Genomic DNA, 27948 nt, shown 5'->3' on the forward strand with positions numbered 1-27948 from the left:
TTCTGCAATTACTTATAATGCATTCAATTATATGGATGCTTTTAATTAACAATTATATCAGTTTCTATCAGGAATATATAGGTACAATATGGCCATTGCTGCCACTGTATCATTAAACTTTGGCGCCTCCGTAGCCAGGTGGGAAGGAGCAGCAGTGTGTAGCACACGCCTCTTGATTAGACCAGGGTTCGAGCCCGTCACCACCAAATACGGAGGATGCAGAAAGGTCAGGGAATGACCACCGCACCGGAGCAATATGGCCTTAGTTGCTAATGCTCCTAAAAACCAAATAACAACAACAGCCACTGTATCATTAAACTTTAATAATAATAGCTACGTGAATTTCAGTATTTACATAATCTTCACTGTGGACCATGCTAAATTTAGGCTGCCGTACAGCTTTGATAAAGAAATTGGAACAACATTGTGAATCTGCAACAAACCATATATACAAACCTTAGTAGCTATGAAAATAGTTGCAGAGATCTCTCACACAATGAAGGACCCAACTACATGCCAACCCCCACAATAAGAGTGACATGTAGGCACCATCTCTACTTGGGGGTGACTGATTTTTTCATATGGTATTCTATTTGGGTAACACTAGATCTTCCCATATAAGATTTAAACTTAAACTAGTTAATTTTTTTAGCACTTTCTTATTTCATATTTATTCATTTAAACTGCAGATTTCAAAATGAATAAACTAATTTTAGATCTATTTAAAATCTGTGGAACAGAAAAAGTTAATTTACATTTTGGTCACAATTAATACCACAGAAGGAGTTTTCCTATGCAAGATTTAAAAGGTTATTCATAATTAATATTGATTACATAAATTTGATGAACTTTGAATGAAATTATGTCCTCAGTTGTGTGGTGATTAAAATTATGAAAAATATTGTCATTAAAAATAATATTCATAGTTCTGAATTCTTGTTGTATATTTTAAAAGTTATCACATAATAAAAATGTTTTAACATTTTATCTTCTGCAGAATTATTTGAGATATTTATGAAGATGTCAGTTATCTTGGAAACAACAATTGGAGATATTACGGTGGACTTGTATACTGATGAGAGACCAAGAGCATGTTTGAATTTCCTAAAATTATGCAAGGTGAAATTTTATAATTTTTGTTTATTCCACAAGATAGAACACAATTTTATTGCACAAACTGGAGACCCTACTGGTACTGGCCGAGCTGGAGAATCAATATTTTGTCAGTTATATGGTGAGCAGGCAAAATTCTTTGATGCAGAAACAAAACCAAGACTTAAGCACCAGAAATTTGGGACTCTGTCAATGGTAAACAATGGAAACAATATGCATGGGTCTCAATTTTTCCTTACGCTGGGTGAAGACCTTGACTATTTGGATGGAGTACATACAGTATTTGGAGAAGTTGCTGAAGGTGGCGATGTTTTAAACAAAATCAATGATGCCATCTGTGATGAACAAGGAAGACCGTATCAAGATATAAGAATTACCCATACCATTATACTTGATGATCCATTTGATGATCCAGAAGGACTAATTGTCCCAGAGAGATCACCAGAACCTACAGAAGAGCAGTTGAAGTCAGATCGCATTGCAGCTGATGAAGAGATTGATGATACAAAAGGCAAAAGCATAGAAGAGATTGAGGAAGAAATTAAGGATAAAGAAGCTAAAGCTCGAGCAACCATATTGGAAATGATTGGAGATATTCCAGATGCTGAAATAAAACCTCCCGAAGATGTCTTATTTGTCTGTAAACTTAATCCTGTGACAACAGCTGAAGACTTGGAGATAATATTTTCACGATTTGGGACAATAAAAAGCTGTGAAGTGATTAGAGACAGAAAAACTGGAGAATCATTACAATATGCTTTTATTGAATTTGAAAAGGAAAAAGATTGTGAAAATGCATATTTTAAAATGGATAATGTTCTAATTGATGACAGACGCATTCATGTTGATTTTAGTCAGTCAGTTGCCAAACTTAAAGGGAAAAATATATATTGGAAGGAAAAAGAAAAAGAGAAGCCAAAATGTATTTTAAAAGAAAGTGCAAAAGGTCATCAGCAAGGTGATTATCAACTATTATTAAGTAATGATTGTGTAAATGAAACAGAGAAGAAATCTGTCCATAAAAAGAAAAAGAAACACCACAGTAGGAGTAACAGTCCTTCAGAGAAAAAGACAAAGGAAACGCATATCTCAAGAAAATCTAGTAACAAACACTCAGATAGGGGTATTAAATCTGAAAGTGACCGGTCTCTGCTTGCATCACATAGAAATGATAAGCTTTCAGCATCATCCAGTTTAGACAGTCAACAAAAATCTTACACCAAGCATGAACATCAACAGAAACACCACACGCCTTCAGATACTTCAAGTCAAAAAGAGGTGAAAAAGAGGCATCACAGTGAAAAATCTGACCTAAGAAAGAGCAAAAATGAACATCATTCTCCCCATAGTTCAAGTAGACACAGATCACCACATACAAGAAAATCAAAAAATAAATCTGATTCATCAGGTAATGAGAGTTCATCGAGACACCATAAAACTAATTTTAGTCACGAATACTCCTCATCATCGAGAGAAAGAAGTTCTCATGACAGCAGGCATAACAAAAAACATTCATCTTCCAAACACAAACATTCGAAGCATGTTTCTCATAAAAACAAAAAACGAAGGCATTCAAGCTCTTCAGAATAACTTGATATGCTGCTTTTCTGCTTCATGAAACATGTAGCTATGCATATTAAATTTTATTTAAAGAAATATTGTACCACATACAGTAAAACCTCATGAATCTGAAACTCAAAAATATGGCACTTTTTGAAAAGTTTTATTTAAAAAAAAAATAAAACGATAATCTAGAAATTACTCCTCAAGGCCTATTCTTTACCAGTTGCTTTTTTACAACCATGAGAAATTTTGCTGTAGCCAAAAGAATGCATTTTCCAATGTAGTCAAACTCATCATGTATGTATAGTTATTATTTGAAACTATACATTTTATTATCTTGCAAAATGGGGAATTCTTTAAATTATTGCTTACAACGTGATGCTGGAAATTGTTCTGGTAACTTAGTTGTGAGTGTGAGTGTGAGTCTTGATTGTGGGTCTTAATTCAGTGTTTTGCTTGCATTGAGAAATCTCTTGTGGCTTTAAAAGAATTAATACATATACAAGGTTTCTATAAACTCCATGTTCAGTTTAAAACTGCAACAACTTGGGTTCTATATGAGATAAAAACAGTCTGTATTGGAAAGGGAATTTATTCTAGTTTTAAACTATGTAATCATAAGATTGTTAAGATTTAACATCTGTCATTACTGATAAAATTGTAATAGTTTGCAATTTTGTAAACATGTTCTCCAGTTGTATTTCAGTTACAGCATTAATTGCATTTGTGAGCAAGGGTTTGAGGAATAAACCACACTTTAATATGCCCCCATAGAAAAAAGTCCAATGGGGACAAATTGGGTGAGTGAGCTAGTCTAGCAATTTGCCTACCTTTGGCAATTCATTTGTTTGGGAAGGCTTCATTTAAAACTTGTCATTCCAAATGAAGTGGCAAGGTGCTCCATCTTGCTGAAAAACTGTGTTGTCTTTAATTAGTAATTGTCTTAATTTACAAATGAAAAAATCTTGTTGTATTGCAAGATAACTATCACCATTAACCACAGTTATGTGCATGTTTCCCAAGGCACACCAGATATTGACTTTAGGGAGAATCCTTTTCATGTTCTTGGACTTATTATGGTTTCTTTATCCCACAAATATGGCAGTTATGACAATTAACCTTGCCACTAATCTGATATGTTGCTTAATCAAAAAATATTAGTTTTTCAAGAGATAAGGTGGTGTTTTCAACATTTCATTAAACTTTTACAGAAAGTTAATCTTGCATGTTAGTCCTCTTCCAGCAACATTTGATGCACTTGAATCTTGTAAGGTCACTTGTGTACAATTTTACACTAAGAATTTTGTGCACTGTTGCTTTAGGAACACAGAGTTCCAGAGATCTTAGTGATTTTTGTGGGCTTTGCTGAAAAGCTTCCTTGTCAGATGCCACAGTCCTCTTGCTTAATCCAGGCCTTCCAGTTCATGGCTTATTGTTAATAGAACCAGTATGTCTCAACCCGGAGCAATATGGCCTTAGTTGCTAATGCTCCTAAAAACCAACAACTCTCTCAACCTTCTTCATTCAGTTTGGTTTTCTGTGTGGTGCTTCCTTTACATGTGTGTCGTAAATTTTCTTCTAACCGCTGATATGGACTTAAGCTCTTCTAGCCAGAGGACACAATTCAGTTTCTTTTTTATTGAAGTCATCCATCCCTTGTAGGAGAGATTATCTGAAAAAAATTAAAAAACAAAATCAAAAATAAATTAATTGTTTTTGTGTATAAAAACCAGAATAAATTAGTTTTACAATGCATTTTACTGGGTTTTTTTTATGTTGTGTAGAACCTAAGTTATTGCAGTTTTAAAGTGCACAAAGACTTTATGGATACCCTGTATTAAAAGAAAGGAATGAAGTACTTTTAACCTATATGATATCTAAAATACCCATTTATTTCCGTTTGGAAATTATATACAGATGGAAATAGATATTTTGTGGTATGTTCCTACCATTTTATCAATGACAGCAAATAAAATGAGGGGAAAGTTAAATTGTTATAAGTTGTTATATAGAAAGAAAGACAGCGCAAAATTATTATGGGAAAAAATTGTTTCTATATTATAGAAATTATAGAAAGTTAGATTAGAAGAAAGTTAAAGGTTAGATTTTTAACTAAATGCATTTTAAGGATAGATATGAATTAAATTTAGGTATTTCAGAAAATATATCCGTATTGTTGCTACTTCGGTGTTACATAGATCAGAATAAACAATGTAGCAGTGAAGTAGTAATGACAGCAAGTACCAGGTGGTTTTAAAATGTTTCCCTATTCAGGAGACCCTAGTGTCAAAACGGTTAGAGATAGTGCTGTGAAAATCGGCGGTATGTCATTTAGGGTATGGGGAAGCGATTTGTAGAAGAAAAAAAATTAGTTCCAATTTCTGGCACCACGGGGAGAAACTGGCACTGTAAACATGAGATGGAATACTTAACTTAGGAGTAGATTTTAATATCAGAACTTAGAAATCTACAGATATTGTTCTATGTGCTTTCCTTCACTTGAGATGACATTCTGAAAATGGAGGACTGCGTGCAACAGTTTCACATAGCATCTCATTGGGGATGTTGGCCACATGCTGTTTAATGCTTGCTTTCAAATTGACAAGCATTTGTATGCTGCCACAGTAAACTCTGTCTTTCAGGTATCCCCCATAGCCAGAAATCGTAGGGATTGTGATCTTGTGATTGGGCTGGCCAGAATTGCGAAAAGTCTCTAGAAATTATGCAATCATTTCCGAATGTTAAATGGAGCAGTTCCTTCACTTGTCAACCAACGTGGGGAGGGGCACCATCTTGCATGAACACTATGGTCTCTAAGCATTGTCTTTCTTGCAGAGTGGGAATAATGTGATCTCTTAGAAGAGCTCAGTACCATGCACTAGTTACTGTACACCTTACGGGGCCATGAGGTGTAGACTCTTCAAAGAAAAATGGTCCAATTATAAACTCTGCTGTGAATCCACACCATACTGTAATGTATGGACTTTGTAGTGGTTTTTCATGTTCAGCAGATGGACGAGAAGTTCCCTATATTCGGCAGTTTTGTGCATTTACAGTCCCATGAAGAGTGAAATGTGCCTTATCAGACCACAAGATCATTCAAGCCCATATATCGTCAAGTTCAAGACCACAAGATCATTCAAGCCCATATATCGTCAAGTTCCATACGAGTCAGAAATCGTAGAGCAAAGTCTATTCGTTGTTGCAGATCAGAAGACTAGTTCTTGCACTACGTGAATCTTGTACGGGAACCACTGTAAAATTATTCAAAGCACTTTACGTACAATAGAACAAGGAAGGTTCAAGTCTCTTGACACACTTCTGGCACTACTGGATGGTAGTGTTTTGCATTCTGACTTGGAGGCCATTGCAACTGCCACTTTATCCAGCCACACTACCTCCGTTCCAATACGTGGTCGTCCCCTGCCTGGAATTACACCTTACTCCCTGGTCGTTTCAAATTTCTTTATTAGTTTTCGAAGCCCCACTAATGTCAAAGATCCTTTATGCAAACCTTTAAGTTTACAATATTCACGTAGTGCTGCATTAGCATTACTATTATTCTGGTAGAACAGTTTTATTAAAAGAGCACATTCCTTTTTTGCAAGAGCCATAATAGCTATTGACGGTGGCATTGGCCTTTCTGCATTTATCTAACAGGATGTCATTTGCATAAGCAGTGTGTCTTTAGGTGAACAACTTTTACATGTGTGCAGTGCCATTTTCCCCTTGTGGCAGAAATTTGAAATAATTTTTTTTTCTTCTGCAAATTGCTTCCCCATACCCTAAATGACATACCCACCGATTTTCACAGCTCTATCTCTAACAGTTTTGACCCTAGGGTCTCCTGAATAGAAAAACTTATTTTATAGCCAACCGGTATATATATGTACAGGTGACCCATGCTTAACACTGATAATTCGTTCCGGAAACTAAGTGTGCGCCACATTCCCATAAGGTAATATATGTATTTTTGAGTTGCGGTTGGTGCCATAGGATATTTCCTAATCAATAATAAACAGTAGTGAAAAGATGCACAAATGTCGGTCAAAATATTTAATATTCAAATATTTGTACATATAAAATATTCTGCATTACATACATATATAATTATGTGGTAATTACTTATCAAAATTAAACTTAAAATTCCAATTAAAATCATGAATTTAATTGTTCTAAATTGATTTTAATTTATTTGATGAAATTAATCATGAAAAATGTGTCGATTTTGAGTTGTACTTTGGCTCTCTTCCTGGTAAACTAAAAGGGGTTTTAATTTTAAATCCCTCGCAGCGTTACCACTCAACAATAAAGTCAACCAATCCTTCGCTGCTTTAAAACCTGGCATGTTTTTTTTTCTTCTTTCAATATGAAACTTCTTTTAGGCATTCGTTTTCAAAAAAAGTCCTGCTTCATCTATGTTAAAAACTTGAGAACTAAAACACATAATACCCCTCTTCAATAATTTTAACAAGTTCTTTTTTGAAAGTTTTGGCTCCTTGATCTGCACTTGTGGCTTCTCCTTGGGTTTTAAATCTATTCAACCAGCCCTCACTAATTTTAAATGGTTCCACATTTTTTTTTTTTTTTTTAGGTGAGTTTTCTTCAGATTATCATATAGACTAATCTCTCTCTCTCTTTTTTTTTTTTTTTTATAATATTTAACTTAACTGAATTCTGCATTGGATATTATCTTCAATAAAATTAGTTAAAGTCTCTCCATTTCAATCCTAATAGCCGGCCTAGCCCTAGTTGCTTGCAGTGGAACAGCTGTCTTTCCCGCTGCTAAAATTGATTCTTAATTTTTTATAATTGTTCTTACAGTTAAACTTTGCCAGTCCTAAATTATGGCACACATCCACTTGTTGTTGACCGGAATCGATTCTCTTCAAAACATCTAATTAACTTTCAAATTCAGTCTTTTTCTTACATTTATAGTCTTCGTACTGCGTCCAGATGTTGCTTTTTCATTCTTATCAACCATTATTAACTCTTCGAAAATGTAACTGCGTTGGTTGCATTAATTATGATACAATGTTCGAGTAAACTGTCCATTATGCATGGTGTCCAATACTGTACTGAGTGATGACTAGACTTATTATTATATACTAGACTAAATATTACAAGCAATATACTTGATCATTTTTTAAAATGTTGATCTCGGAACTACGTAACAAGTCACTGTACTGCAATTAAATTAGCGTGCGAGAAAATTTCTCAAGTGGCCATGGAAAATGTTTTAATGCTGTTTTGCTATTCATTTTCAAGCTATAGACTCCATTAAATGAAATGATTTCGTTAAATATGCCAAAAATGCAATCTGTAAAAGGGCACTATAGTGATTTGTGACAGCTTTATAGTCAGATACAAGTTATAATATAAGAATAGCGTTATAGTAAATCAGCGTAAAGCGAACCACGTTATAATGAGGGCCTGCTGTATATATTTTCTAAAGTTTCTAAATTTAATTTAAATCTATCCATATAAGTTTGTGCAATGACATCATGTCTACACATAGCTAACTACTAAGTAGTTACAAAGTGGCATCATTGAAGTGTATCTCATATTGTGAATACCTTTACAACGAGTTACCATGATATTGCGCTACCTCGAATAAGTAATGTTCATCAATGAAAAAGATTACTGGAACTTATTCTTGGCCGATACCACCACCCAGATGGCACCATTTCAGAGCTTATTGGTTCTTCATCGGTGGGTGGGCAGGTACCCTGGTGTTGCAATGATGACAACCAAGTTGCGAAGCATAACTCCACAATACGAGAGATGCCTGATGGTACAGTAATTAAGAATTACATAATTCGTTTAGGTCAATAGCCTCGGGTTACAAATAAGTTAGCTAACACATCATTTAAATAAAGATGCCACTTTGTAACTACTTAGTAGTTGGCTACGTGTAGACATGACGCCATTGCACAAATGTTAGTTATGGTGGTATCCACCAAGAGTTAACTTCTTTGTAACTTGAGGCTATTGCCCTAAACGAATTATATAATTCTTAATTACTGTACACCATTAGGTATCTCTCATATTGTGGAGTTATACTTCGCAAATAGGGTTGTCATCATTGCAACACCAGGGTACCTGAGACACAATGTGGCCCTGGCAGCCTATGTTTCATAAAACTCCATCACAACAACAACAACCAGGGTATGAATTAAACACTCACGCCCAACCACCGACGAAGAGCCACTAAGCTCTGAAATGGTGCCATCTGGGTGGTGGTATCCGCCGAGAATAAGTAACAGTGGTCTTCTCCATTGGTGAAGCGTTACTTATTCAAGGTAGTGCAATATCATGGTAACTCGTTGTGAAGGTATTCACAATGAGATATACTTAAATGATGCCAATTTGTAACTACTTAGTAGTTGGCTACGTGTAGATATGCCATTGCACACATAAACTTGTACATTAATTAACTTCTGTTGCCCTAAATGAATTATTTAAATCTGTCCTTAAAGTGAAAATGTATTAGTTAAAAACTAACCTAAAATATATTCACACGTAACCTTAATCGATAATTTTTGTAAATAATAATTTACTATAGGTAATGTAACAGTTTAACTCTGTTTTACACTTTTTTTTTTTTTGCTTCATCACTGCAGTTGATGAAGTGGTAGGAACATACCAAGAAATGTCTAATTTCCAACTGGAAATAAACAGCTGTTTAGATCTCATATAGGTTAAGTGTTCATTCTTCTCCTTTAATATATTTATGTTACTTACATGCCATGCTGCTCAAGCAACATCTGTAAAGTTACTACATCACCGAGAAAGTTTTCTAAACTTTCATTTTAAAATTTTCATTATATTCTAAGCCTTTTCTTAAAAAAATTAAAAAGAGCACAGTTTGAATAGAAGCAAGTGTCAGTTGTGATTAGGAGAAACCACTGAAAGTAGTTTCTCCTAAACTGTGTTAGCAAACCAACGTGCCATAACATCATCTTCACTGACATCGAGAAACACTGCTCTTGGTAAGCTAAAACAGTTTCCTGCAGTTTAATTTAATTTAAATTGGAACTTATAGCAGCTTTTTTTTATTATTATTATTTTCATTGTCTTACATGCTGTATTAGAGAAATAGGTCATCAAAGAAAGTTGAATATAACCATTGATTGATTTGTTCTGACTCATCTCGTGCAGTGATTTCCAAAACTTAATTATTTACTGACAAGAAGTGCTCTGAAGATATGCCGTGGCCCTGTAGTAACACACTTATGCACATGCACACACATATTCAAATTTGCACATTTCGAGGTAGAGCCAGTATGCTGTCACAAAAAGTGCCCATCATTGCTATTGCACTGATAAATTGGCTGCAGTCAAACAGCTACAATGAAGTTGTAAACCCTTCTGGCCTTGGCTGTCCTGGATATAAACAAAAGTTTATCTTTTTAAGCAGAATAGCTTATTCCCTAAAATAGAGGTCACATTATAGAAAAGAGTGCAAAATGTTTACACTGTCCAGACTAAATTTAAATTGTAAGGTGCAACTGTAGCAACTTTATTTTTTCCATTTTCATTTACTGTGTTCACTGGAAAAAAAAAGTTTCTTATGCAGGTTATCAAATTCACTTCTAGTGCAGTGCTACCAATACACTTTCCATGGTTATAGGGTACCATGCAGACAATGGCTCGCACAATTATGAAATTGAGCCTATATACTACCAACAAAAACCAACAAGTATTAACTGTTGTGCTGGTTCATCTTCTACAATAAAAATGTTACAGTGAAATGACTTCTGGTTGTAGTGGCCACATAATGTATAAACAATTTGATTTATTGTTTATTTTCTTCATTTTTTTATTTAAAGCTTATATTGTGATGCTTGGGAATGTTTCTCGAAATGAGAAATGCACTATAATTGTAGTATTGTTATTTCTCTGTTCTGTTGATATATTGTGTACCCTTTTACATTAGTTGAAGATCTGGTTTCAAAATTTGGCAAGTGCTAGGTCCCAATGAATTTATGATGTATTTATGTTAATGGATTTATGAGCTTCTACTGTATTTCTATCATGGCTTTAAATTTTTGTCAAAAGTTTTTCATTTCACTTAATTTATTTGAAATATTGTCAACTGTAACTTTTTGTTTCCATTTTTTTGGGAGTACTGAATTATTACAATTTTAACTACTTAAAATGATGTTCATTTTATATGTAGAACACTGAATTTTAACATAAATATTACTAACTCGCTCTTGTTCAGTTTAATTTATGCGACCCTTAATTCTAAGAAGTTACATATATCAGAATTGGATAATGAGAAGTAGACGTTAGATTATACGCATACACAAAAGCATGTTGTAGCCATTTTAATCATTAGTGCCTGTAAATGCATATAATACAAATATTACTAGCAACACTACATATTTTGTTAATCTCGGAAATGTGATTTCAATCATTAAAAATATCATAATATCAGCATGAGAAAACATGCCAACAGTATTTGCTTTAATTCTTGTGCCATCAGTTATGTTGGATGAAAGAACATTCTTTGAATGTGTAACATAACAGTTCAATTTTTCTATAAAAAATTTAAACAATTGGCAGTTGGAGTTTTCTTTTCAAAATATTAAAAATCAAATCTGCTGCTGTACTTGTGGAATTCGATTGTCAACCACAGGAAAGAATTTACTACAGATGAAAATTGGAAAAGGCTGCAAAAAAAAAAATTCATATTGTGCCCTTAAAAATGAGAAAAAATTGCCAGAGAAGAGAAAAGTGACTTTTCAGAGGGGGTGTGCCTTGTCTTAGTAAGCAGCAACGTCCCTTTCAGCAGGTTAAGTTATATTACAATTTTTGCATTGCCCTCATGGGTAGCACAGTTGGTAGGATTGCCATACTCCCCACGCTGGGTGGAAAAGACCTGCGTTCGAATCCTGTCGATGATGGGATAAATTTTCATGGGTCTTTTCAAATTGAAAAATATTAAAATATATAAATCAAGCCATTCCAAATGAAGCTACCCTGAGGAAGCATTATCTTAATACTATTTATGATGCTGTTATTAGCAAAATTTGTTGAGTTATTGAAGAAAAGTGTGAATGTCTGCTAATGAAACAGCAGATGCTAATTTGACAAGTCTTTTGTGGGCATTATATTGCATATTGGGTATGTGGAAAATTAGGCCCATTAGATTTTGTAAACCTTCTCACCTGCATTTTCTTGCTTTTTTTTTAAGGTTCTTGAGAACATGAATTACCCTACAGTTGTAAGATTTGCAAATGATTTTTTGTAATTATTATGGACAGACTGAGAATCAACCCATGACAAAAAAGTCTGTATTTTTGTGACACTACTCTGTGTATGATAAAAGTGGTTTCGGCATTATAGGTTTTCAGTTTGTAACTCATTTACACTACTTGATTAGCCCATTGGCTTATATGGGCTTGCAAAAGCAATTGAGAAGTTAAAAGTTAATATTGTTATTTCTTTATAAGAAGATCTATGTTTACAAATATTTGCAACATGGTTTTCTTCTTCCACCGGAGTTCAATTTAACAAAGTAGAAAAATGTGGTTGTATGCATCCAATATTGTTTTATGCCAAAGACTTTGGTTCTATAAAAAGAAGTTGTCAATGCTTTGGATACCTGGTACTGTTTGCTCTTTAAAGCAATTCTTTCATTCTTTGGTTAGAAAACATTAGCTGTTCATTGAGACTCATTTTTGGTTACTTAATTCTGTAACCAGACTTGAAACATGGGGGTGTTCTTTGAGCAGTATAATTGAAGAGGTAGAGAAAGACGAGTTAGAAATTTCAGCCATCCCTGGTGACATAGGAAAGAAAATAAGATATGTAAATGTTTTATAAAGAACTCCAGATTTTATATAGAATTTGTTAATGGAAATGAGCAGAAACTTCCATAAGTGGGAAAAAAAGATGTTTTGAGGGCATTTTTTTTCTCTTTTGGTTTCTTTTTCTTTTTGTTCAGTATTTTGTAATTGAGTTTAGGAGATCATAATTAATTGAACATAGTTTAATTCAGAAAAAAAGCCAAAATTTATGTTTTTTTAGCATTAGCATTAGTAGAGGCATATGATGCAAGAAAGCAAGCTTTTTCAGCATCAGCCAAAAAAAAAAAAAAAAAAACACCACTCCCATTTTACCCCTCCGTTCGCTCGAAATACCTGTCCAGTTGAGCCTTAAATTTGTTTAGGCTGTCAACTTCAAAAACAAGTGATGGAAGTCGGTTCCACCAACCAACCACCCGCTGGCCAAAGGCAAATTTCCACACATCTCTCCGACATCCGTCCTTCCTCAATTTGAATTTATGCCCTCTGAGCTGATTATTCTGAGCAAGATGAAGAATCCCATTGGCATTGAGCATACTCAAACCATTCAAAGCCTTATACACCTCTATCAGATCACCTCGCCGGTGCCTAGTCTGCAGACTCTGTAATTTGCAAAACTTAAGCCTTTCTTCGTAAGAGCAACCCTTTGTTCCATTCACTAATCTTGTTGCCCTTCTCTGTACCCGTTCCAGCAGCTCTACATCCTTCTTGAAATGAGGCCTCCAGACCTGTATACAGTACTCAAGATGTGGCCTAACCATTGCCTTATACAAGGGAATAATCACCTCCTTATCCCTGCTAGAAAAATTCCTGTATATCATTGACAAGACACCATGAGCTACTCTTGCAGCTCGTCTGCACTGCTCAGAGAATTTCATATCTGCCTGCACAATTACCCCCAGGTCCTTTTCATTCTCCACCATTGTCAGTGTAGTACCGCAGAGTTGATACGTTGCTCTGGGGTTACTGTTTCCCATATGTAGTACTTTACATTTGTCAATGTTAAACTTCATTTGCCACCTCTCAGCCCATCTGTTCAACCTTTCCAGATCCTGTTGCAGCAGCATAGCGTCAGTGGTGTCCTTAACAACCCTGCCAACCTTTGTATCATCTGCAAACTTGGACATTAAACTTGATATCCCATCATCAATATCATTCATAAACACCGAAAACAACAACGGACCCAACACTGAACCCTGAGGAACTCCACTAATAACATTAGTCCACGTTGAGCAGTGTCCATTGATTACCACTCTCTGTCTTCTGCCACTCAACCACCCCCTTATCCATAGCAGCAATTTGCCTCCAATGCCACACTGCTCCAATTTGTGTAGCAGTCTTCCATGTGCAACAGTATCAAAAGCCTTTCTAAGATCCAAATATATAATATCAAAGTTATTCCCTGCATCCAGTTCTTTTGTGACTACATCATAGTATCCAATAAAATTGGTCAGGCAAGACCTGCCCTTAACAAAACCATGCTGCGTCTGAGCTATAACTGAATTCTTGTCTAGATGATCCTGCAGTGCTTCTTTAACCAGTGCCTCCATTAATTTACCTGGAACAGAAGTTAAACTAACAGGTCTATAATTACTTGTGTCAGCCTTTGATCCTCCTTTGTGAATTGGGGTTACATTTGCACATCTCCAGTCTATGGGTACCTCCCCCGAGTCCAAAGAAGCTCTCATAATTATGGCTAGGGGTTTGCTTACTTCCTTTGCCACCTCCTTTAATATAACTGGATAGATCCCATCCACCCCAGGTGCCTTTTTTTATGTTTATCCTCAACAATCTCTCCTCCACTTTCCTCTCAGTTATTATAAAATCATCCAGCTCACTGCCAATGTTTACTTTACCTACATCATACTCCTTCCTGAATAACTCCTCATGCGTGAATGTAGATGCAAAATACTCGTTTAGATTGTTAGCCACCTGAGCAGGATCCTCAGCTGTTGAACCATCAATATCCAGTGGACCGATCTGATTCATCCCTTTCCTTCTTGAGTTTAAATAGGTAAAGAACTCTTTTCTGTTTTTCTTTGCATCCTTTGCCAAGGATTTTTCGTAGTCTGCCTTTGCCTGCCTAATCTCCTTTGTGACTTGGTTACAGACCAGCTTATATCTATCATAGGCTTCCATGTCACCCATTAATTTGTATGTATCCCATGCATTTTTCTTCTCTGCCACATGTCTCATTAGTTCATCTGACAACCATTTAGGCCTAAACCTTGAACAATATTTCTTAGTTGGTATGTAAAGCCTGGTAGCCTCCAAGATTAGTTCCTTGAATGCTTCCCATTTTGAGTTTGCTGTTGGTAACATCATCAGTTGGTCCCACTGTATAGAATTTAAATACTGTCTCAGACCATCATAGTCGCCTTTACGAAAACAAAAACCCTTCCCTTTACCTCTGATGTAGTTACCTCCTTGAGTAAATCCCACTTCAACACACTGTGATCACTGCCACCTAGTGGTTCATTTATCTGCAGATTCTTAATGCACGAAGAATGAATCACTACTGATAATCAGATCAAGAGTATTGCTCCCTCTTGTTGCCTCATGAACATGCTGATGTAGAAAACAATCATCCAATAAATCCACAAAAGCCTTGCTAGTGTGCGAATGACCAACCCACAAATTCCAGTCAATATCTGGGAAATTAAAATCTCCCATTATAAGACTCTCTGATTTACTGGCCTACTCTATTTCCCTGTACAATATCTTATTATACTCATCAGAGTCATTAGGCCTATAGCACACTCCTACTCTCAATTTTGATTTCCCTATGGGGCAGTGTCGAGTCACACCAAACTGACTCGACACTGCCCTGTCCATCGATGTCGACTGGCTTCACTTCCTTGGACTTTATGTGTTTCTTAAATAATAATAGCATAACCCCTCATCCCCTCCTGTCCTGTCTATCCTTTCTATACACATTGTATTCCCCAAATTCCAGTTCTGCAATCCTTCTATCTGTGTGACACCAAGTCTCTGATATCCCAACAATATCTGCCTTTGATGTTTTGAGCAATACCTCAAATTCATCAAATTTATTTACCAAACTCCTAGCATTGGTGTACACGCAGGTATACATACACCTGTTTCTATTCTTGGCTACCCTAACACAACCCATGTGTTTACTTGTACTGCAATGACTCCCAGCAGTCTCTGAAATATCCTGCATCTTGTTTTTCAGGCTTCTGCTCATTTCAATAGAAGCAGTGCAAGAATCACTTCCACCTCTGCCAGTGGCTACTGTTAATCTATTAGTCCTTGTATCCCCCCAACTAGCAGTTTTCCTACCCACCTAACTCTGCCTCGACAGCATCAGCAAAAATTCTTGCACCCTTTCCAAGATAACAAGTACAGTCCAGGCTGAAAAAAATTCTACCCCTTGAGCCTTGCACAATCCCTCCAGGGCCGAATTGATCGACAAGGCTCTCATCATATACTCCCTCCTATCGTGTCTGGGCAGAATTGCAGACACTTTCAAATTCAACCCTAATTCACGGCTTTTTTTCAACAGTGACCTGTACTTGCTAAGTAATTCCGCCGGTCTCCTACTCTTAATATCATTAGTGCCAACGTGTACAACTATATCACCTTTTGTGCCCTTAAAAGATGATATCCGCTCTACGTCATCAACCTTTGCCCCTGGCAGACATACCCTGGTCCTATTCCACCTATCCTTTTTACAAAGCATGTGCCCCGCTTCCCTGACAATAGAGTCACCAACAACTACTAGTTCCTGTGGGACCAGCACATTCTGCTTAGGGGGCTGCCTCTGTGTTGCCTGATGACCAAGTGCAAGCTCTGGCATTGATGTGGGCGGCTGAGTGCTTGATGGGCCCCTCAATTTATTTCCTTCGAGGGCATCCACCCTGTCCTTCAAGCTCTCATAAAGGCCCATAACAACGCTGAGTTGTCGCCTGATTTCCTTGCACTCCTTACATCGTGCACACACACAAAGACATCCCTCTTGGCAGTATCATGTCCCGTACCTGACTGCTCCGCAAACATCAAGTAAACAGTGCATTTTAAAAGACTGTGATTCAGAGGGCAACTGCCCCCCCTCAGTTCTCCCCTGAACCACAGCACTCCCATTAGCTTGAGCCTTTTGCTTTGCTGCTCTGGTCTGAGTCATGATTCCGATTTAATTCAATAAAATTTCAAAACGAAATTAAATCCTTAGTTATATCCCCAAACAGTTATAACGCTATATTTATTTTTTCGGTATCTAGTGTTTTCTACGAGTTCCCTTTATATAACTTCCGTATCACGTGTACCACTATAGTTATGTATTAATTATTTGTTACGATTAAGTCGTTATATATATATATATATATATATATATATATATATATAGAGTTAAAAGTACAATTTGATTGACAATAAAGTTTATCAAGATTAATAGAATTACTGATTAATTGACAATATTATATTATGCACTATACTACACTAAGCTTATGCTATCGTGTAAAAATGGCGGGAATTCTCGAACAGTACTTCTACGGACTCGTAAGTATTGATTAGCTTCCAAATCTTGCTATCTCAATTTAGAATAAACTAAGGATCCTGACTAGGTCTATAATCTGCTTATAGAAGATAATTTAATATAACAATTAGTTAATAAATCGACTAAATTTGGTTTAAAAAAAAAAGACCTCTCATTGTAACACGTGGATTTGATACCGTTACCGATACTAAGTAATTCCTACAAAATCTCTGTCTAAGTTAAACTTTAAACTAAGTATCGTAACTAGGAATATAAAGCTACTCTAGAAATAAGTTAATATGACAATTTAAGCTAATAAATCAGAAAATAAATCAGGAAAAACTTCTCTGTTCCAAGAGCGTCAAAGAGCTTCGTCCGCACAATATAATTAAAAAAGTGTCTGAGATGCGATGCAAGCATATTTGTTCTATTTAAGGACACCATCCTTTATTGTGTTCTTAAATAGAACAGTTGGCAAAAAATTTAAAAATTATTTTAAAAATAAAACCCCTTCTAAAGAAACTTAGACATGTTTTTTTTAATCACCTCCCTTGTTTGGAGTTATCTTCACTGTTAGCGAGCAAAATTTAAATAAAAAAAACTGTGCTTCCAACAATTGTATGCCTGCCAGACTCTTCAACAACACACAGCCAGAGAGTGTAACTGTTGGAGACACTTTCATAAAACATAAAGCCACCACACTTGAATAATTGGATGTAAGAAATGCCACTAATTTTTAATTCTTGTTTCTTCACCTGTGCATATAATTATTGAGAATAGGCTTAACTTAATCCTGCATTTTCTAATGAACAGAGATGTCTGGAATGTTCGATGGAAAAATCAAAGAAAACACTTGTTGAAAGGTATTGTCTTTCAAATGTGTGGACCAAATAGACAATGAGCGCAATATTGTTGAAAATGTGTAGGATCCAAAGGTCCTACATGCATGACCCCAGGTTAGTAAACTAAAAAAAAAAAAAAAAAAACTGTTTTAAAAAGGTAACTATACCACGAAAGTTGGTTAAAAGAATTGGAAACAAAAAGATAAGAAATGCATAAGTTATTTACAGCTGATATTCTGACCAGCTTCCACATAAATAAACTAGTAATTGAACTTAGATTAGTTTACAAGAACTGGGTTCATTTGGTGTCATGGGAAACCTTTGGATAAAATACTTATCTGAAAAACACTTAAGTTTAAGTTTTTCTGGAAATCAGGACAAATCATGGCACCTAAGGGGATAAGCGACTATCACTATTTTAAGAATCATATTTAGGATAGACTCCCTTATCTCTAGGTTAAAGAGGGTGGGATATTGAAATTACCTGGAATAAGAACTAGTCAGTTGAGTTCAGTTGGCTGGAATATGTCTAACTGATTTGTATATTAATAATTCTGTTGAATAAAAAAAAAAAAGTAGAAATTAGTTGTTGTGGAGAGAATGGTTTGCTAATTGTTGGGATCTGTTTGTTTCTAATCTCTCAATGACTTGGGAGTAAAGATAAGCTGTTGAAGTTTGCTTATGATTTGAAGGTAAAATGGATGAGAACAAAACCAGTATATTGCTTCAAAATACATGGTTTGGTTGGATATACAGGCAGTTCTCACTTTACGAGTTTTCGCTTTACGACTTCCCAGTTTTGCGAGTTTTTTTCCAAAGTATCAACAAAATTGAAAATATGAACAATAATTGCAAAAAATGAATGTTAAACATTCATAAATACCGCATTCCGAACCACGTGCATAGCTATACAATACAGTGTACCTCTCTTTACAATGTTAATCAGTTCCAGAGACACCATCGTATCATTAAAATACCGTAATGTGAACCCAATAACACATTTTTTTGGTAATTCGTTTCAGGATCTCGGAAGTTGAAATTTTCGCTGTATAACTAAGCTATTTATTTCTCTAGAATGTCGTTTTCAGGTCACGAGCGTGACCTTAAGGCCATATAAAAGGTCATGAACATGGTTTGTAAATTGTATTAGTTACCAATTCAAATCACTAACTGAAATCTTCTATCGTATAAAAACAAATAAATTTTCAGAATCTTCTCTTCATTCCTTTTTTTTTTTTTTAAGCTTCGTAAACTTGTTACTCCTCGCGAATTGTGTTAGTTGCAATTTGTGTGTGTCGTTTAAAAATGCTTGTGCATGCAATGATGAAATTTATAATTAAAAGAGAAGATTATCTTGGAAACAAATGCCTCTTGAAACATTTCTGAATAAGATGACTCCTTGTGCAATAAACCAACGAGTGCCAAGCCAATAATGAGTGCTCAACGAGTATGTATTTAATCGATGACAAAGAATAAACATTCTTTAACATTTGTAAGTCGTAAATTTCTCTATTATAATTTGCTGATTTTACAGGCTATGTTTTCATTTCTTTCGATAAATCAGTCATTGTTTAAACATAAACTAATTAGCTAACTAATTTCATTGTTGAGAACGTAATCCCAATTTTTAACGTTATGTCTATGGGAAATAAATTCCCGCCTTACGAGTTTTCATTTTACGAACATGTGCTAGGAACGAATTAACTCGTAAAGTCGAGAACTACCTGTATTATCTGAAAAATGGCAACTGAAATTTAATGTGTCTAAATGTAAAGTTAAATTTAACTTCTCTGGGGAAAGAATAAAAAGTATTTAGGATGAAAAAGACTTAAGAGTTTCGATTCAGTAAGATGGAATTTATCATACAGTGTAAACAGGTGTCTAGGAAGACACATGGTGTTCTATCTATGATAAATAGGAATTTTGCAAATAGAGCAAGGAATGTCATTGTTCCTCTATAGAAGATGATATTGAGATTACATTTCTAATATAGGCTGCATCTTGGAAGGGGGGGGGAAACCCAAAGCACTTCTAGAGAGGATTCAAATTGATGATCATCATCATATTGGTGAAGAGCACCAATCAGTGTCCATATGAACTGGAGACCTAATTGAGTTATATAAGGCCCTGAAAGGAATCAGTAAAGTGAACAAGGGAAGTATATTTTCACTGGTAGGAGAGGTGATAACCAACTGCACAAATGTAAAATTTTAAGAAGTAATGGAAAGCTGGATCTTGTGAAAGTTACTTTTGGGCAACATATTGTAAAAGCAGTGGAATAAATTGCTTGTCAAGGTGGCTGTGATTTAGAGAGCATGGTAAAATTCAGGTGGAGAAGGATAGTCTCTTTTCTTTTCTCTTTTTTTTTTTTTTTTTTTGCAATGGGGAGACTGAGCGTTTGGAGATTTTATTTATTTATTATTTTTATGAGGATGCGGACAGTATGCTTCCTTACATCACTTTGCCATTGTAATACTACTAATACTAAATTGCTTGGAGCCTTGCTGCTGCAAGTTAAAATCCAATTTATATTTAGTTATCTGGCCAAGAACCCTGTAATTGAAAATATTAACATGGTTTTAATTTATTTTTTACTTTTTTCTCATTTTTATGAAACCCCAAAACATAAAAGGTACTAGAACCTATAGTACTTAGTCCCATGCATGCGTTGAAAGTTGGGAAGACGGAAGAAGATACTTGTTGACATTAGACTTGAATTTCTGTAGATTGTAATTTTCAGGAAATATATGTGAAGGAAGAAAACATAGATGGGATAAATGAGGAAGAGAAAAAAGTTTGGAGTTGGACAGTGAATGAATGCTGACTAGTTGCGGCATGTAATCAGACTGGATTTGGAAGGGAGTAGGTTGAATTACTTATGCCAATTCAGAACAGTGCCCATGGTATCTGTAGGAAATCTATGAAAGATAGTGGAGACTTTGTAAATGAATGATCATTAATTAACTTGACTGCCCTCTCTTAGATGGAATTTAGAAGCTTGAGTAAGGTTTTGGGGCACCACCCTAGATGTAGGAATAAGATTTCGAAGTAATCAATTATGCAAATCTTTCGATTATAAACTCTAAAACGAAAAACTTGAGAAAGTTTTTCGTTTTAGATCGTTGAGGGATTTGATTAAATGTTATCACAATTAAAGGTGAATTGCTATATGTATATATACAGCATTTCACCTTTAGTTTTGATTACATCAGATTGAATCCCTTTACCGTGGTTCCCCCCTTCTTAAGTTTTGTTGTTGTTTTTGCTTTCATAATTACATGATTTTCATAATCAATTATAGCTTGATTATGCCCATCAAGTTTTAACAGAAGTAAAAGTATGGGATGGAAGAAGTTGCAAAAGGAAAAACCTTTTTCTGGCATTTGCAATAGTTTTTCCAGTTCTTCCTTGAATTTATTCAAACCATCCACTTCCACAACTAGGCACATTATAGCCATAGCAGCTTATGTGCCATTAAACCTCCACAACAACGGATGGAAGCTTGCTTCAGTAATTAACCATCCATTGGCTGAAGACAAACTTCTGCTGATCTATTCTGCAACAATCCTTCCTCAGTTTGAATTTATGTCCCCTTGTGTGTATAGTCTGAGCAATAGGAAGAATCTGATCAGCATTGTGTTTGCTCAAGCCATTCAAAGCCTTAAACACTTCAATCAGGTCACCTCTCAGGTGATTTGATTGAGATGTTTAGGGTGCAGTTTGCAGAACTGAAGCCTTTCTTGGTAAGAACACACCTTTGTTACCCTCACCAGTCTTTGTTGCCTTTCTCTGTACCCATTCCAGCAACTCTACACCAGTTCCTAAAATGAGGTCTTCAGACCTGTATTCAGTACTCAAGATGTGACCTGACCATTGCCTTATAGGATAATCACCTCCTTATTCCTGCTAGCGAAATTCCTGTATATCATTCACAAAACCCTGTAAGTGTTCTGGCACCTGTGTGCATTGCTCAGAGACCTTCATTTCTGATTGTACAGTTATCTTTATCATTTTCCACTATGGTCCTGGTCCTAGCACCAAACCTTGTGGAACTCCACTAATATCGTTAGTCTGCAAACAGCAGTTCCCATTAATAACCACTCTGTGTTCTCCCACTCAATCATCCCTTTATCTATAGCAGTAACTTGCCAATTTGTATAGCAGTCTTATGTGCAAAGGTATCAAAAGCTTTCCTCATATCTGAGTATATGATATTAAAATAATTTTTTGGACCAGTTTCTTTGTTACTGCATCATAGTATCCAATCAAATTGGTCAGACAATATATCTCCTGAACGAATACATGCTCTAACTGAAGTATAACTGTACTCCTGTTTGGATGGTCCTGCATCACTTCTCTAATATGACTACATTATATTTAACTTCTGTTCCAAGGAAAACAAGTCTATTATTACTCATGTCGCCCTTTGATCTTACCCTTTGTAGCAGTAGTAGTAGTAGCATGTGATGCAAGAAAAATCACACCATTCCCTCCAAATGCCTGTCCAGTTCCTCCTTAAATTTATTCAACCTATCAACTTCCACAACGACAGATGGAAGTTTGTTCCAGCAATTAACCACCAGCTGGCTAAAGGCAAATTTCCGCACATCTATTCTACATCTGTCCTTTCTTAATTTGAATTTATGCCCCCTTAGGTTCGTAATCTGAACAAGTGGAAGGATCCCATCAGAATTCAGCGTGCTCAACCCATTCAAGGCCTTATACACCTCGATCAGATCACCGCGCAGGTGCCTAGTCTCCAGCCACTGCAGTTTGCAGAACTTAAGCCTCTCTTGGTAAGAGGATCCCTTCATTCCCCTCACCAATCTTGTTGCCCTTCTCTGAACACGTTCAAGCAAATCTACATCCTTCCTAAAATGAGGCCTCCAGACCTGTATGCAGTACTCAAGGCGTGGCCTGACCATTGCCTTATACGGAGGGACAATCACCTCCTTTTCCCTGCTAGTAAAATTCCTATATATCATTGACAAAACCCCATGACCTGCCCTGGCAGCCTGTCTGCATTGCTCAGAAAACTTCATATCTGACTGCACAATTACTCCCAGGTCTTTTTCATTTTCTACCACCTTAAGTGTAGTACCACACAGTTGGTACGTTTCTCTGGGGTTACTTCTACCCATATGCAGTACTTTGCATATGGGTAGAAGGGTGCATATGGGTGCATTTGTCAAGGTTAAACTTCAATTGTGAATTGAAGATGCATTTGCATATCTCCAGTCCACGAGGTCCTTCCCTGAATCCAAAGAAAGATGCTCTTATAATTATGGCTAAGCATTTTCTGCCTCCCTTTTGATATAATTGGATAGATCCCATCTACCCCAGCTGCCTTTTTTTAGGTTTAACTTGAATAATTTCTCTTACACTTTCCTCTCAGTTATTAAAAAATCATTTAGATTCCTTGTTAGAGTTTGATAAACTTCTGGCATCCACTCCCTAAAGAATTCTTTTTGGGTATGTATATGCAAAGTACCTGTTCAGTTTGTCAGCAACCTGAGCAGGATCATCAACAGTTAAACCATCAAAATCAAGTGGATCAATGTGATTCATCCCCATCTAGTATTTATATAAGTAAAGAAGTCTTTCCTGTTGATTACAGACTAGTTTATATGTGCCATAGGCTTCTGTATCACCTGATAACATAATTTATATGCATCCCATGCATTTTTCTTCCCTTCCACATGTCTCATTAGATCATCTGACATCCATTTTGGTCTAAGCCTTGAACAGTATTTCCTAGTTGGTATGAAAAGCATAGTACCTTATTAAAATGATTATTTCCCTGAATGCTTTCCATCTAGAATTTGTTGTTGGTAACATCATTAGTTGGTCCTGCTGTATAGAATTTAAAAACTGTCTGAGAGCACTGTAGTCTTTGTTACGGAAGCAAAAATCCTTCCTTTTATCTTTAAGTAAATCCCACTTCAGTACACTGATCACTGCTAATAATCAGATCAAGAATATTGCTCGCTCTCTCTCTCTCTCTTACATGCTGCTGTAGAAAACAGTCATCCAATAAATCTACAAATGTCTCGGTAGTGTTTGAGTGACCAACACACAAGTTCCAGTTAATATATGGAATGTTAAAATCCTCAATTATAAGACATTCTGATTTACTGGCCTACTCTATTTCTTTATATAGTTTTTTGATATACTCATCATAGTCATTAGGCCTATAGCACACCTACTTTCATTTTTGTTTTCCTAGTGCTTATGTCACACCAAACTGATTCAACATTCCACTGGTCACCCTTGTCAACTGGATGCACTGCCTTAGATTTTTGTGCTTTTTAACTAAAAGCATAACCCTTCCACTCCTGCATCTATTCTACTCCTGATATTCAAATTCTGCATCCCTTATATGTGACACCACGTCTCTGATATGCCCACAGTCTTCATTTGTTGTCTTGACTAGCACTTCAAATTCATCAAATTTATTTTCTATTCTTTTAGCATTGGTTTACATACAATATTTCCTTGTTCCAAGATGACCCACATCAGGCCTTAAACCCCCAGTACTTGCTTTCCAGGCCTATGTAGCTGAGTGGTCAGGAGCGGGGGTGCAGTAGCACACGCTCTTTGAGTAGACCAAGGTTCAAGCCCCTGCCTACTAAATACGGTTGATCTGCCAACCCGCACTGGACCAGTGTGGCAGATTATGTTCCGTTTCCCTCACAGCATGAATTGTTGAGGCTTCCATCCTGCAGTGGGTTGATAATGGCTGCAGTTCACTTCACTTTATTTTACTTTCACCTTGCTTTCCAGGTTTCTTGTTTCAGCAGAAGTGTGAGAATCAGTTTTGCCTCTGCCTATGGCTATTGTTAAGATATTAGTCTTGGAGCAGTCCTCCCCCCCCTCCAAGTTGGCAGTTTTCAACTTACCAAACACTGCTCTGATAGCATCAGCAAATATTTTTGCACCCTTTTTATTTAAGTTCATCCCATACCTGTAGAAGCCGTCCCTCCTGTTAACAAGCAGACCATGATGTGAAAATTTCTACCCCATGATCCTTGCAGGACTGAATTGATTGACAAGGCTCTCATTATGTACTCCGTTCTATTGTGTTTGGGCAGAATTGCAAGTCACTTTCAAATTTGACCCTAAATCTAAATCGCATCTTTTTCTCAACATTGCTTTGCAGTTGTTAAATAAGTTCTCATATATCCTACTCTTAATGTCATTAGTGCCAACATGCACAACAGTTTATCAACTCTTGTGCCCTTAAAATATGATATTTGCTGTACATCATCAAATTTTGTCCCCAGCAGACATACCCTGGCCCTGTTCCATCTATCTGTCTTACACAATATTTTTCCCATTTCTTAACAATACAGTTTTCTGTTTTACTCAGCTTTGAATCTATACATTTTATAAATTTCATAAATTCTAATATTATTCATGTTTGATATCACAAAAAAGTATGTGTGTAATGTATAATGCAGAATTTTATGGATAACATTGGGCCAGTATATCACATCTAATGTACTGGTTCCCATATGGGAGATGAAAATGAACAAATCATTTGTGTCACTCTGGATAGAATTGGATGGGAGGTACAGTTCTAAATGTCTGAACGTTCTGTTTTTAATAATTCTGTCATTGAGGTTTGTGGTATTCATTATTGCTAAATTGAACTCTATGTTTTAAAGTCTGGACTTTATAGCCTCAATGCTTTAATGATAAAGCATTTTATAATTCTGATTTTGTTAGACAAAGGTGGTTTGGAATATTGTATTGATTTTGAGATATTGCCAGTATCAATTTGTTCTCTATGGATCCATATCTGAATACTACTGAAGTTCCCCAGTATGCACTTGAATTCATATAAGTGAGAAAAGAGTTTATGGAGTCCAGTATGAGGACATTATCAATGTTTCTACCGTGTAAACTCACAAACTGTGTTAGGGTAGTAATTTAAATGATATGAATAAAAATTTGTAAATATTTAATGTAACATTAATAATAAAAAAAAACATATGAGGGTTGATATACTAGGAAAGGGTAGTGAATGATTTATTGATGGATTTTCTGCATGAAGTAGAAATATGTGTAATTGAGTTTGATGCAGTGAAGGTAGAAATCAGTTTCAAAATTATCATGAGTAGAAGCTGCTCATCTTTGTTTTCAATTTCTTAATAGAGTTTTTTAGGTAATGCAGCAACTTTGGTATTTTTATTCCCCACAATATGCAAATCAGCCTGTGAGCACACTTGTATAGACATAATGCATGATAAACCATATGAACCAGTAGTATGGTCAAAGTAGTCAATTCCCCAATACAATAATAACTAATAAATTTTATGTTCTTACCAGCATTTTTTCCCAAATCTGAGGAATAACACTAAACAACAAATTTAATTATTATTTTTTTATTTTTTTTTTTTTACCAGAAGATGTACCAAGGTTTGGCAGAAAAAAAAATCATATGCAGGTTGTGCTTATTGTAATTTTTAATGAAATTTTAATAAGTATTAAAATAAATTATATAAAATAGGCTTATTCCGCCCCCCAACCAACATATGCTTTTGTAATCATCATGAGCCTTTTCTGAACACTGTTGAGTGCAGTTTGTTAGCATACTGGGCCTTCACCTTCCTTTGTAACATTTCTCTAAGATAGTAGTATATTTGTATTGATATGAATAATGACAAAATGATGCAGGAAAGCAAGCTTATACAGCTTTAGTTAAAAAAAAATAATAATAATAATAATAATAAAAAAAAAAAACTACCACTATTTCTTTGTCTTGATTTAAAAAAAAATGTTGTTTACTAAAGTGCCCAATGTTATCCGAGAAAAAGTCTAAATGGAAATGCAAAAAGTATATTTTTGCAACTGACATTTCAGACATGTTACAACCAAGATTTTGGAAGGCTTATATTTTTTCCATAGATATTTTAATAGTTGTCTGCTCTTTTGCACAAAATGCATTCCTAAACTTTCTTGAAAGACTTCCAAGCTTCTATTTCTAAAAGATGTAAGCACAATTAGTACAACATATATGAGGAACCCACTTCTTTTCTTGATTACTTAATTTACAGTAAAAATAAATTGCCTGTGCTTTCTTTAAGTGGGTAATACTGTGTAGTCTGACTGGCTGCATGATCTGTATACAATGCACGGAAACCTTCTTGTCTACCTATAGTAACTCCCAAATCCCTTTCTTCCTCAATATTTAATTCAACCGCAACAAATGTATAAGTTATTTTGGGATTGCTATTCCCCAAATATAAGACCTTGCATTTTACTACATAAAAACATAACTGCCACTTCTCTGATAATCCCATCACCAAATTTTGGCATCATGCCCTGTATCCCTTCATTTATGTCATTTAAGAAAATCAGAAATGAGCGGTTCTAGTACAAGTCCTTGTGAGGATCCCAACACATTCCAGCTTAAACTCTCGTACAGGACTGAGTCAAATGCTTTGCTAAAATCCAAATAAACTCAAAATTATTTCCTATATTCACCTCATAAGTGACTGTCAGAATAGTTAACCGATTTGGTTAGGCATGATTCTCTCTTTATAATCATGCTGTGTTTTCTTCAGAATCAAAATTTCTCTCAATAAATGACCCAGCATTACACTCTTAATCATTTTTTCCACATGATTTTTCCTGCCTGTTAAGTCAGACTGACCAGTTGGTGGTACATTGTCACTTCTCCAGTCAAAAGGAATCTCTTTAATATAATGATGGCATATACTGGATATATGCCAGCGGTTCCCAAACTTTCATGGTTCACAACACTCTTAGTGTTATCTCAGTAAATTTTTCACAGTACTCCTAGACCAAAAGAAATACCTAACAGTTCCTTTATTAAATAGTTAGGTCCAAACAACTTAATAAATAATGTTGAAACTGTGGTAATATTGATACCGAACTACCTCGAGCTAGTAGTTCGCACAGTATCTGACAAATGAGTATCGCTGTTTTTCCCTCAAATTAAAATTACCCCACGGCGGTCTGGGGTGCCACGGCACACAGTGTGAGAACTGCTGACATATGCCATCAATTCCAGGAGCATTATTTACCATTCAGCTTTAGAGATTTTCTAATAAACTCATCTGTAATTTAGATATCACAAATTTTTGTTCCCCAC

The 27948-nt window shown here is 35.6% G+C and overlaps 2 protein-coding genes across 2 annotated transcripts in view; both read left to right on the forward strand.

Moving 5' to 3' along the window:
- Positions 1–1017: 1017 nt before the first annotated feature.
- LOC150076862 (multiple coagulation factor deficiency protein 2 homolog) overlaps positions 1018–27948 on the forward strand; it is a 73323-nt gene continuing 46392 nt past the window's right edge. Inside the window, exon 1 of the mRNA XM_090386929.1 lies at positions 1018–1119. The gene's annotated coding sequence lies outside the window, so the exon portion shown is untranslated. The remainder of the gene's footprint in view (positions 1120–27948) is intronic.
- Positions 1021–2735, forward strand: LOC150076863 (peptidyl-prolyl cis-trans isomerase-like 4). Its single transcript, XM_090386927.1, has one exon. It carries the CDS (start codon positions 1021–1023, stop codon positions 2701–2703), a length of 1683 nt encoding a protein of 560 aa, XP_090243053.1. The 3' UTR covers positions 2704–2735.

This window comes from Mastigoproctus giganteus, chromosome 12 (genome assembly GCF_048544385.1).
Source record: "Mastigoproctus giganteus isolate SK-2022 chromosome 12, ASM4854438v1, whole genome shotgun sequence".
NCBI lineage: Eukaryota > Metazoa > Arthropoda > Arachnida > Uropygi > Thelyphonidae > Mastigoproctus > Mastigoproctus giganteus.

Excerpts from the sequence above, each read along its gene's own strand:
- LOC150076863 (XM_090386927.1), top strand. The coding sequence starts at position 1,021 with ATGTCAGTTATCTTGGAAACAACAATTGGAGATATTACGGTGGACTTG.